The sequence below is a fragment of the Carcharodon carcharias genome, chromosome 21, assembly GCF_017639515.1.
Source record: "Carcharodon carcharias isolate sCarCar2 chromosome 21, sCarCar2.pri, whole genome shotgun sequence".
Taxonomy (NCBI): Eukaryota; Metazoa; Chordata; class Chondrichthyes; order Lamniformes; family Lamnidae; genus Carcharodon; species Carcharodon carcharias.
In genome coordinates, this window is record NC_054487.1 from 76,331,437 (window position 1) to 76,343,951 (window position 12,515).

At 39.1% G+C, this 12,515-nt stretch overlaps 1 protein-coding gene and 1 long non-coding RNA gene across 5 annotated transcripts in view; one reads left to right on the forward strand and one right to left on the reverse strand.

Moving 5' to 3' along the window:
- The window catches only part of mon2 (MON2 homolog, regulator of endosome-to-Golgi trafficking), a 129,100-nt gene extending 124,715 nt beyond the window's left edge, over positions 1 to 4,385 (forward strand). For all 3 annotated transcript variants that reach the window (XM_041215358.1, XM_041215359.1, XM_041215360.1), the window contains 2 exons: positions 1,253 to 1,335; positions 3,669 to 4,385. In XM_041215358.1, the coding sequence (XP_041071292.1) occupies positions 1,253 to 1,335; positions 3,669 to 3,832 (247 nt within the window). In that variant the 3' untranslated portion in view covers positions 3,833 to 4,385. The remainder of the gene's footprint in view (positions 1 to 1,252; positions 1,336 to 3,668) is intronic.
- The window catches only part of LOC121292899, a 59,558-nt gene that overhangs the window by 22,964 nt on the left and 24,079 nt on the right, over positions 1 to 12,515 (reverse strand). The window lies entirely within an intron of this gene.

Here is a 12,515-nt window from a genome sequence, read left to right on the forward strand (position 1 = left end):
TGCATTTGATAAAATTCTCATCTGCAGTTGCCCCACTTATAAATGTACCTAGTGGAGCTTCCTTAACACGGGACACTGCTGCAGATATGATCATGACAAATCAATGAAAACATCACATTCTCTTTGGGTTGTGTTACTTGGAACATATTTTGGCACTGATCCTCAGAAGCGAATTAGGAAATTAAAGATAATATGGGGAAAAGGGAGAAAAATTGCCTTTGTGACTGACAGCATTTGAAGTTTCAGTACATATTCAGTTTTATGAAATTAACAGAGGGAAATTGGTCTTCACCAGTAACGCAAAACAGGGTCAGAGTGAATCACCAGCCTATTTCGCATTACGCTCAATTTTGTTTTTTTTAGAAGTCAATGTTTTTGTGTTTTTCTAAATTAATTCAACTGACTTCATATATTGGATTGAGATCGGATCTTTAATTTCTAGATCTGGCAAAATTGCAAGCATTTGGCAATCTAGAACAGGAAATGTGGGAAGTGGTCTTGCTGATGCAGTGATGTTGATGTTTAAGCATGTTAATCATCCATTTCATTGTATCTCTTGGAACACTTCATCCATCACTAATTTAAAATTGATCCCTTTTTTCCATTTTCTTTGCATCTGTCACCAACTTTTGTGACTTTTTAGTGTGAATTTTGGTGCTCATCAAGATCAAGGATGCTGGTGTTGGGGTTAGAATACTTTCCATTTTTGTCAGACATTAAATAGCCAGTTGCAGAGTAAATCTCCTTCTGTTCTATCCCAACAATATGCCCAGGCTCAGAAGAGCACAACATTTCTTTGGCTTTGATTACCAGCCATTCATTGCCTGTCAATGAGATTGTCCCTTTTGCTGTGGGCTTGTGCTACATTGAAACTGCCAAACCTCTTACCTGTCAGCACATTAGTGTGGATTGGTGGAAGGATGGGGTCTAATCCTCTTGACAACTCTAACCCTCACTCTCACTCTGGACAAGACGAACTATTATGGATTTTTTTTTTGCAGGCAGTATCCCATAAGCTGATTACAGGCTGGAGGTTATTTGAAAAGAAATTATATAAATATGCATCACGGAACATCATTTAAGCAAAAGAGTAAATGAGACAATATTGCCATCGTGTGGCCAATGTTCAAAACGCAGGAATGAATATTATTTTTGCATAATGTTGATGTCTGTATAGTATGCTTATTTTGAAAATTTAGGCATGTACGCTTTTGTTGTAGGACTAAATTTTATCTTTTGTTTTTAAATGCAGGCAGCGAGTGACAGAAATAGTTTTTGTTCTGAAAGCAATCAGTACTCTTATGGATTCACTTAAGAAAACCAAGCCTGAAAATGGTAAAAAAATTTTTAGTGTGTTCTCAGGATGTGGGCAATGCAGAGAAGTGTTGTATTATTGCCCATTCCTTGTTGCCTGGACAACTGAGTGGCTTGCTAGGTCACTTTGGAGGGCATTAAAAGTTTACCATGCAGTAGGGACTGAGTCATATGTCACCAGATTGTTGAGTGTCTGGTTCCTTTCCCTGAAAGATGTTAGTGAATCATTTGGATCTTTACAACAGTCCAGTAGCTCTCATGACCACTTTGTAGCCGATTTATTGAATTCAATTCACAACTTACTGAAGTGGGAATTGACAGAACGGGTCATGAGGACTCGAAACGTCAACTCTTTTCTTCTCCGCCGATGCTGCCAGACCTGCTGAGTTTTTCCAGGTAATTCTGTTTTTGTTTTGGATTTCCAGCATCTGAAGTTTTTTGTTTTTATCATTGAATTTGTGACCTCAGGTTGCTATTATTTGTAACTCCCATGATATTTTTCCAATGACAAATGAGCAGAAGAGCTTTAAAAATCAGGATGTTTTATTTTCTTTATATTAAACATATACAGTAAGATCTGATTGCAGAACTGAGGCTGGAAAGCATTTTGCCTCTTGAACCTGTTCTTTTTGAATTGTTCTAAATCCACTGGTTGCGCATTTGCTCAAACACACAATATGTCTAAACTGCTGTTGCCAATTTTCTACTCTAAATTCCCACCTTACTTCTTTCATTCTACAGATTTTTTTGATTTAATTTCAGTGTACTATTAACACCTACTATCTGCCCCTGTGAATTTAAGGCTATTGTTTTGGTTGCTCATGGTTATGAAAGTTTCTTCACAATTCTGTAAATTTAATGTATTTTTGGGTGTGTACATGTGTATCAACTGAGTGCTTTTGGGCTCACTATACCTCTACTGGCCCTATGTCCAGTTAGTCCCGCTTCCCTGCCCTTTTCCTGTAGCCCAACAATTTTTTTTGCTTCAAAAATATGTCCAGTTCCCCTTTGAAAGTTACTAGTGAATCTCACCACCCTCTCAGGCAGCGCATTCTATTGCCTAACAGCTCAACATAGAAGTGAATTTTATAGAAAATTGAAGTTTATCCAGCACAGCACTAGGTACGAAGGCTATCAAAGTTTGAGAATATTATATATTTGTTTCACTTTTCCATTGATTGATTTTCCTTTCATTTGATTTGAGTTCAGCACTGAGCTTGGACAAACCATCTTCAGCCATATTGTGAGGTTTCAGCATGCTGAGATGCAATCTGGCTTAATATCCAGCTAAGCCAACTGAAAAGTGTTACAATTTTTAATGTAGACATATGCTATTCAGTAGGATTTGCATCTAAAACCGTAACCTGTAAAAACTGGAATAACAGGCTAAAGGAAAAAGTGAACACATATGCATTTTAAGTTGGTTGTCTCTAATATATTGTATGTTGGAGCTTGGTCTTCAAAGCACTGGAGAAGTATCACCAGTGGTGCCTTCACAAAATCCACCCTGCAGCAAGAAACAGCAGTGTCCTCTCTGAGGCCAACTTGCCCAGCGTCAAGGCACTAATCACTCAAAACCAACTCCATTGGGTGGGATATGTAATTTGCATGCCTGACACCAGACTCCTGAAGAAATTTCTCTACTTGGAGCTCGTTTGCAGGAGGAGACTCCCAGGAGGATAGTGGAAACTCTTTAGGGATGTCTTCAAAGCATCCCTGAAGAGGTCAAACATACTCGTTGACTCATGGGAGACCCTGGCTCATGACCGATCAAAATGGAGAAGGCTGAGCTGGAGTGCACCCAACACATTGAGAGACTTCATCGGGAATGTGCAGAGGCAAAGTCGAGGGGTAGGAGGGAGTGCACGAACCTTCAAACACCACCTGCTCCTTCTACGGCAGAGTCTGTAGATCACGCATTGGACTTATCAGCCATTTCAGAGCTCATAGAACTGGAGTGGAAGCAAGTCAACCTCGATCCTGAGGTGCTGCCTAAGAAGAAGCGTCGCTTAATGCTGGAGTGATAGTACCTTCCTAAGACTTTCAACCAGAGCTTAGAACTCTCGGAATAAGTCTTCTGGAAGCCACTGTTAAATTGTGCCAGCAGCCAGATAGCGAATGATCCTTGTACTTGTGCAACAGTCGCACCTTCCAAGTCTTTATGACATTAAAGACATACCTGGGAGTGTGACTTGGGCACAGATCTTGTAGCTATTGCCTCAATGTGACGTCATGGAATAGTACAGCAAAAATGTTTTACTCGCTTTCTGTTACATTTCTGCCCAAAGATTTTTGGTTTGGTGCTTTTTTATAAAAATGTTCTTTATTTTCTATTCTGTTTCTTCTCTTCACAGTTGATACCAATACCTGGTCGCAGGTAATTGCTTTGTACCCAACACTAGTTGAATGTATTACCTGCACATCCTCTGAAGTTTGCTCAGCTTTGAAAGAGGCGTTAGTTCCATTTAAAGATTTTCTTCAGCCACCGATAGCCAAAGTGCAAAATGGAGAGTCCTGACAAATGTGAGACTGCCACATCATCTGCAGTACTTTCAAAATGATTCAGGCAGTTTACTTGCCAGAGCACAATTCGGAAAAGATCTGGCGCATCACCGAATGTAAAGATCTACGTGTGCAGACTTGATTAAGTAACAATCAGGGGCCTTGCTTGGAAGCATTTTTCTGACCGTTGGAGTTGTTTAAACATCGTAGATTGAGACTCACTTACAAACTGGTATAGCTGCCCCACCATTTTCTTTTTAGTGAAGCTGGCCAGTGGGTATGTTTTTAGTTAACCTAAATCTGGTGCAGTGATATAAAAAGTGTTTGAGGAGGGAAGATATATGTACAGGTTGTGTTAAAATGTTGCTGATGTAATTAAAAATGATATATATTCAACATCATCTATTTGAGAAATAGGCTGGAATTTTGTGCACTTTTTAAGGTACAAAAGTTGTGCACAGAATTATATGCAAGTGAGTACCATAACATTCCATGTCTTGTGTGACCAGCCTTTTTAAGTAAAGGGAAATTATGTACTTGTGTGTAAAATAAATTGTCCACTTCTGTTAGAGTGTGACCTTTTTCTGGTACTTCACATTCATGCAGAGCAAATGTATTCAATGATTAATTTCTTCAGATGGTTTCTCTTTGTCATTCTCTGTCTCCCCTTCATGCTAGTGTTAATATTATGGAAATTATATCTGTGACAAATTTTTTAAAAGTTTTATTGCAAAATATTTGGTAGTTGACTCTATTGTGCTCTCGTGATTGTGGACTGCAGCCCTTTCCCATTGCAGTTGTACATTAGGAACTATGTTGGTGTTTGAATTAAAGGTAAGTTCCAAAGGGAGTGAGTTAACATTCCAATTTTCCAAGTATAATCTTCCACACAGACTTAAGTTGAGGTGCTGTAAATAAGGTCTGATTCAGACTGCAGTACTGCTCCAGCAGTAAAAATGTCTAAGAGAAATGTGGGCTGTGAAGCTTCTGCACAAAATTTACGTCCAATTTTAAAAGCTTTTTTAGTATAGTACTATAATTGAAAATACTTTGTGAAATAATATATAGAAAATGTTTTTATAATTAAAATTACTGTTGAGAAAGTGAGTCCCCCAAATTTCAAGCCGTAGGAAAGTTGTGCAATCTGTATTTCCCTTTTATAGCAATTATTTAATTGATCATGCCAATAGTTCACAATATTAATGTCATTATTTAAAAAACATAATGCAAATTCCTGAGGAATTATTTCCTACTACTGCCCTTATGAGTAGTTCAGATCGAGGACCAAGTATCACCATATTATTTTCAGTTCCTTATCAGCAGAATCCACATCTGCAAATTTGTAATTAATGCAAATGAAAATGGCATTTTGGTCTGTAATCATGAATTTAATTTATTTCTGAAAAATTCTTGTGTCACACTAGCTAGTTTAATAGCACAAATTGATTGCAGAAAACTTCCTTTAACCAAGTACCAACCACAGTCTTGTCTAATACTGAATAAATTATATATTCCAGGTCAGGAGAAAATACATGGGGATTACCTGAAGCCATTTGTATCATTGGATCCAGAAGTCCAATGGCACAGTCCAATAATTGTCCTAGTCATTTATCCTACAAAGGAAAACTAGCCATCCTAGGCAGTATGAAATAAAAAGGCAAATTATTTTAAATGCTTAGCAGATTGTTAAGCATCACAGGTGGAGTAAATGCAATAGATTCATGTTTTGAGTAGAACTGTATATGTGTACTCCCCATCCATTATCCTTCCAGTGCAGTAGGATCTTCCCTAAGGTTTTACTCTCAATTCTTATGAAGAATGGTCATTTGGGTGAGGTGCATTTTTTGTGGGAAGGGACAGTGGAAGGATTATTGGATAGGGTTGCAAAGGTGCCTTCTGGTATTTTGTCCAAATGGCCATTCTTAATGTGTAAGCCTCAATGGTTATTATCAAGCTATTTATTATGGGGCTGTTGTGCCTGAACCTAATTCTGACCACACCTGCTGCACACTTTGTAGTATGGGCTCCATCATCACAATCCCTGGCTGACTTAAGTCCTCTTGATCCAGGGGCACTGTCACACTGCCATGGTAGAGATGAGCTAATTCAGCACCAACTGGGCATCAGAATTGTACATTTTTAGCCTTGGAGGGAGCTCAATATTAACATGAAAGATTTTATAATTATTATTTGTGTGCAGTGAGCAAAGTTTGGTGAAGTGTTAAAGCTAACACTACATTTTTAAATTAGACACTCCTCAGCATCACTGGTTTCTACATTGTACTTAATGTGATCATCCAAGAAGCCATGCCAGATAATTCATGACACAAAATATATATGGGCCCAGAACTTCCATTGCCCAGGGGGGAGGTCATACACTGAAGATAGCCCAGAAGACGTGTTAGGAAGGGCTGCAGAAGAATTGCCCGGGAAGTTTAAACTTCCAATGTGCAAATGCCCTGCTCCCAGAACCATCCAATACTCTGATTTACGGCAATTCTTTTAGCAGCATAGTTACTCAGGAAAAGTTAGAAGGATTAAAACCACTTCTAACACTTGGGTAACAATGGTACTGACCACTCCCTCGGACCCCTGATTCACTGACTACACCCCCAACCTCCCCAACTATCCTCCTGACCACCCCTCCCAACCTCACCCTTGACTAACCAACCCCCACCCCCACACAGGCCACCCGACTCCAATTCCCTGACACCCACCCCATCCCTCCTGACCACCCTAACCCCCTCACCCACTTATCTTACATGCCTACTTTCTCCCTGGCATCCCAAAGTGGCTGGGACCTTTAAACTTACCTTGTTTATGGTAGCTAGTGCCACAAAAAGGGGGTGTGGCTTCATCTCGCACCTCCCGCCAGACATTGCTACCCTACACTAGAAGGACTCTGGAGCTGCTGCGCTGCACATTTCTCACCAAGCCCAGGACAGAACATCAAGCAGGAAATGTGCAGCTCCTGACCTGGGTAAGTATAAAAGAGCGAAGTGGCAATCCAATTGTGATTGCTAATCCACGGAAGTTCTGGGCCATAGTGTTGGATGAATATTAAATGGATAGTGACCCTGAAGATGGTCATCCTGGAAGGTTATGGCATGAAGAATTAAGGAGATGAGACACAACTGGACTGCAAAAATTGGAGAATGTTAGTAATGGGAGATTCTATACTCAGAATTATAGACAGCCTTGCATCATGACAACAAGTCCTATTTTTTTTAATCTTCCTGATAGCATGGTGAATGACACCATGAACAAGTGGAAAACTTCTGGAAAAGGAAGGAGAGCAGCCAAGGCTTTTCCATGATGGAAACAATGATTGATTGAAGTATTCTTGAGGCCTCACAAAGTTTAACATGTTAGGGAGCAGATTGAAAACAAGACTCCAGATTACTCTTGTGCCCCATTTGTGGCACGTTAACCTGAAGAAGATTGGACACAAGAATGCACGACTGTAGGTCAAATATAACAAGCTCAGTGGAGTGATTTCTTCAGGATTTGGCCAACTCAGTTAGTAGCAGTGCTACTAAGTCACACTTGGTGATGAACAATGAACTCCTCCCACCCAGAGTACAATCTGTCCACTTGCTATCCTCAGTGCTTCTTCCAAGTAATGTTCAACATGAAGGAGCACTGATTCATCAACTGAAGGAGGGCAGTAGGCAGTAATCAGCTGGAGGTTTCCTTGTCCTTGTTTGACCTGATGCCATGAAACATAATTGGGTCTGGTTTCAAAATTGAAGACTCCCAGCATCATTCCCTCCCAATTGTATACTACTGTGCCACTGCCTCTGGTGGGTCATCCTGCCAGTGGGATAGGACCTACCCAGATGGATATGGAAGTGTCTGGAACATTGACTGTATGGTATGATTCAGTGAGTGTGACTGTCAGGCTGTTGCTTCACTAGTCTGTAGGACAGCTCTCCCAATTTTGACACAAGTCCCCAGATGTTAGAGAGTAGGGCTTTTCAGGGTTGACTGGGCAGGGTGTGCTTTTATCAGTTCAGATGCCTGGGTTGACACTGGATGGTCCATTGGTTTTATTATTCAGTTTTTCTTTAGCAGTTTGATAGAATGACTTGCTACCCCTTTTTAGAAAGAAAAATATTGAGGAATTATGTTCACCTAAATGATAGTGGTACCAATGCCCTTTTGGGGAGGGTAAATTAATGTAATGGATGATGATTTCAAGTATTTTGCAAGGGGCGGTGGAACTAAGTTTAGAACTTGAGAGAGAGCAAAATTAATAAAGCTTTTGGAATAGAAGCAAAAGGGCTTAAGTTGAGAAAGACAGAGCTGAAAACACCGATGGAGAAAGGGCAAGAGATATCAAAAAAACTAAATGAAAACAAAATCCTAGAAAATAAGGGTTACAATCGAGTAGAATGTGAATGCACAAAGCATTCAAAACAAAATTGAAGAGTCAGAAACATTAACTGTTGACGGATATGTTGTAATAACACAAGGTTTTGGTTTATACAAGGCTGGGAACAATATTCCAAAATTACAAGGTATTGGAGGTGTTGGCAGGCTTAAAAGTGGACAAATCTCCAGGTCCGGATGATTTGTGTCCCAGGCTGCTGAGGGAGGCAAGGGAGGAGTTCGCAGGGTCTCTGACCCAAATTTTTAATTCCTCTCTGGCCACAGGGGAGGTGCCAGAGGACTGGAGAACAGCTAATGTGGTTCTGCTATTTAAGAAGGGTTGTAGAGATAAGCCAGGGAACTATAGACCAGTGAGTCTCACGTCAGTGGAACGGAAACAATTGGAGAAAATTCTGAAGGAGGGAATCTATCTCCACTTGGAGAGGCAAGATTTGATCAGGGATGGTCAGCACAGCTTTGTCAGGAGGAGGTCATGCCTAACAAATTCGATTGAATTTGTTGAGGAGGTGACCAGGTGTATAGATGTAGGTAGTGCAATTGATGTAGTTTATATGGTTTTCAGCAAAGCCTTTGACAACGTCCCACATGGGAGACTTATAAAGAAGGCAAATGCACATGGGATACAGGGTAATTTGATGAGGTGGATTCAAAATTGGCTTAGTTGTGGGAGACAGAGGGTGATGACAGAAGGCTGCTTTAGTGACTGGAAGCCAGTGTCCAGTGGCATACCACAGGGATCTGTGCTGGGTCCCTTATTACTTGTCATTTATATAAACAACATAGATGACTATGTGGGGGGTAGGATTAGTAAGTTTGCGGATGACATAAAGATCGGCCAAGTGGTTAACAGTGCGGTTGAGTGTCTTGGGCTACAGGAAGATAGAGATGCGATGATCAAATGGGCAGATAAGTGGCAGATGGAATTTAACCCTGAAAAGCGTGAGGTGATACACTTTGGAAGGAGTAATTTGTCAAGGAAGTATTCAATGAACAGCATAACACTAGGAAGTTCTGAGGAACAAAGGGACCTTGGCCTGTGTGTCCATAGATCTCTGAAGGTGGAGAGGCATGTTAGTGGGGTGGTGAAAATGGCGTATGGGACACTTGCTGTTATCAATCGAGGCATAGATTACAAAATGTTCTGAAGCTTTCAATTTGGGTATGGGGTATCTATTTGTAAATATACTGTCAGATGGTTTTAACAAACCACATGGAGGATTTTAAAACACTTCTGTAAGACTTGGGTTAGTGGAATGGGAAAATAGGTAGCAGATACAATTTATTGGGATAAGTTTGAGGACAGAATTTTATTTTTCATGTGCAAAAGATTTGAATTTCTATTTTCTGTGTCTTTCTGACATATTGTCTGTCTTCACCACTCCTACTCCCTCATGCACTCCCCACCCACGCCTCCAAGTTATTTTATTTAATATATAAACATAGGAACAGAAGTAGGGCATTTAGTCCCTGAAGCCTTAATATCAATAAGATCGTAGCAGATCTGCATCTTAACTCCATTTACCTGCTTAGGTTCCATATCCCTTCATGCTCTTGCCTAACAAAATTCTGTTAATCTCAATTTTGATCTCATCCGTCGATAAATAAATTGTTTCCTCTTTTCCCCCTCAAACAAACACACTGAACCCTTATTGTCTAAGTACTGAATAAATTTAAACTGTAGTTTTCTATATTATTCTGCATTGTTTGAAGCTCCTTTTTCTGCCTTGCTTTAATTTTTTGTCTTTAATTTTCAGTTTTCTCATTTCCTCGCTCCTCATTTACAGCATGGAAGTGCTGCTGTACATCAGTTTTCTGAAGATTACAATATATTTCAATACAGCAGAAGGTGTCAATATAGAAACTGTGGAACTTATTTTAAGGCTGCCACTGAGAACCAGATTCCTAGAATCCTACAGCTGACTGGTAACCATATAAAATTTTTACATGCTTTGTTCAGTATGCAGTTGGTCTTGCATATAATTACACTTAATTGCCACATTAAACATTTGTTAGTGTCAGGTTTGCTCAGTTGGTGGCACTATTACCTCTTGACTCCGAAGGTCAAGTTCAGACCTCATTACAGGACTTGATACAATCTAGACTGGCACTTAATTTCAATATTGAGGGAGTACCTGCATTAACAGTTTCGATAAGATGTTAAACCAAAGGCACAGTCTATCTATTCAGGTTGGTATAAAAGTTCTTATTGTGCTTTTTCTTTTCGAAGACCAAAATAGCTAATATTTGTCCCTCAACTAGAAAAACAGACTTAACTGGTCATTCATCTGCTGTTTATAGGATTTTACTGTGTGCAAATTGACTGCCTTTTTTTCTACTAGTTGACTATACTTCAAAATTGACTGAAAATTACTTTGTGATGACATAGGCATGTGAAAGGTGCTATATAAATACAAACTTTTTCATTCACTAGCCCCATTCTCAATTCATAGATATGAGTGTCCAAACAATACCCTTAAACCCTGATTTTCAATTGTGCATTTTTTATCTGCCTTAGTTTTTCAATACTTGAATTTTGAAAAAACTTTAATACTGCAAAAGTTAATTCCTAAATACATATATGGCAGAGCAGCACTGAAAGGATCTTTCTAACAAATCCGGTCCACTAAATTATAATCAAGAAGCAGCAGGGCAAGAAGTGTAAAGAGTTAACATCAGGGAGTTAGAGATCAGGCAAGTGTAGAGACTGGGGCAGGAATGGACTAATAAGCACGTTGGACAAACAGATCAGCAATAGCCATATCGCAGTTGGAGGAACAGGGCACACCAGATGAGGTGGGAAAGCAGATTGGATTCACATATTCTGCGGAGGCAGAGTAAATTCTAGCCAGCTCATGGGGAGAGAGCGAGCAGATTGGAAGGTCAAGGAAATGCATGATCTTAGGGAACAAGAACTGTTAAGCATTTATCTTGAAAAGGTTGGTAAGTAATAGTCTGAATATGTAAATCGGTATATTAACCAAGTCATATAAGAAACTGAAATAGCATGCCTTTTTATCGAAAAGAGTCAAATTAATATAAATTACCGAAAAATTCTTCTAACAGGATGATAACCTTATAAGAAAATGTTATTTTTAAAGCTTGTTTTGTAATTGAAAGTTTTCCATTCTAAAACAGTCCATAAATTTTCTATTTTACATTATAATTGTTTATATATTACCCCAAGGCGCCATTATATGCAATTAAATTGCTAAGATGAAACATTTGGACGTTTCTGGATTAGACACTGCCTTAGTATATGGATAAAGATCAGACATCTGCAATTGCACCAACAGGAATTGCATGCCATTCCAACATCTTGAATTTGGTTGGTTGTCTTACACCAACAGTTTGGTACTGTCTATTTTTTTTTTTAACTGCATCCTTTGTAATTGGAAATTATCCTTCCCTTTAATGCTGTACTGCCGGGAATCAGACCACATGGTCCCTTCCTATTTCATGAAGTTATCTGGTCATCATTTAGTCCTTCTGCAAAGCATTGTGAAAATTTGGAATGTGTCTAATATTGACCATGTAGTGAGGGGCAAGATTACTGGAACTTGGAACTAATGCAAATCGTAACAATGGGATGCAAGTACCAATACCTGTTTCAAGGGTCAGTGCAGGGAAGAAAAAATGTGTTAGAATTGCTTGCTAGTATTTAATGTTGACTGTGAATGTTATTTGCTGAGCTCCAGGAGTAAAGATAGGGAACAAGGTTCATGTTTGATAAATGACAGTTTTAAAAACAGATGCAAGTACCTCATTGCATGATAATACCACATGCATATAAATTCTAAGTAGGTAATTCATTATGTCAAAGTAGTATATTGTCATTGCATAACATAACATGCAATTTGGTATATCTGCCCATTATAGGTGAGGATCAGTTAAAACAAGGTACTTAGTCACATACTGGTAACCCCACTATCAAGTGTTTATCTGCCAAAATTGGTCTTTAGGGGTTGTAATCATCTATTTTTTTCAGAAAGCATCCATTTTTTTTTATTCTGCACTAATTTCTGAATGTCAAAATGCTCATATGCTTTAAAAGGTCACATTACTGAAGGGTACTATAACATTTTCCAATTTTTCCTCTATAAGTTTTTTTAGAAAAATGTCCTAACGCTGCTAATGGCAGATTGACTCATCTACATGACAAATAAATTGTTCTGGAACACATTTTAATTGACAAATAAAAAAACTATCAATGTTCAAAATTTTCACAGAGTACATTTCAGGAAGGGCCCAAGTTTAATCCCTATATTGTCACTGTGCTAACAGCTGAATTCAGGAAGATGGTCCCAGCA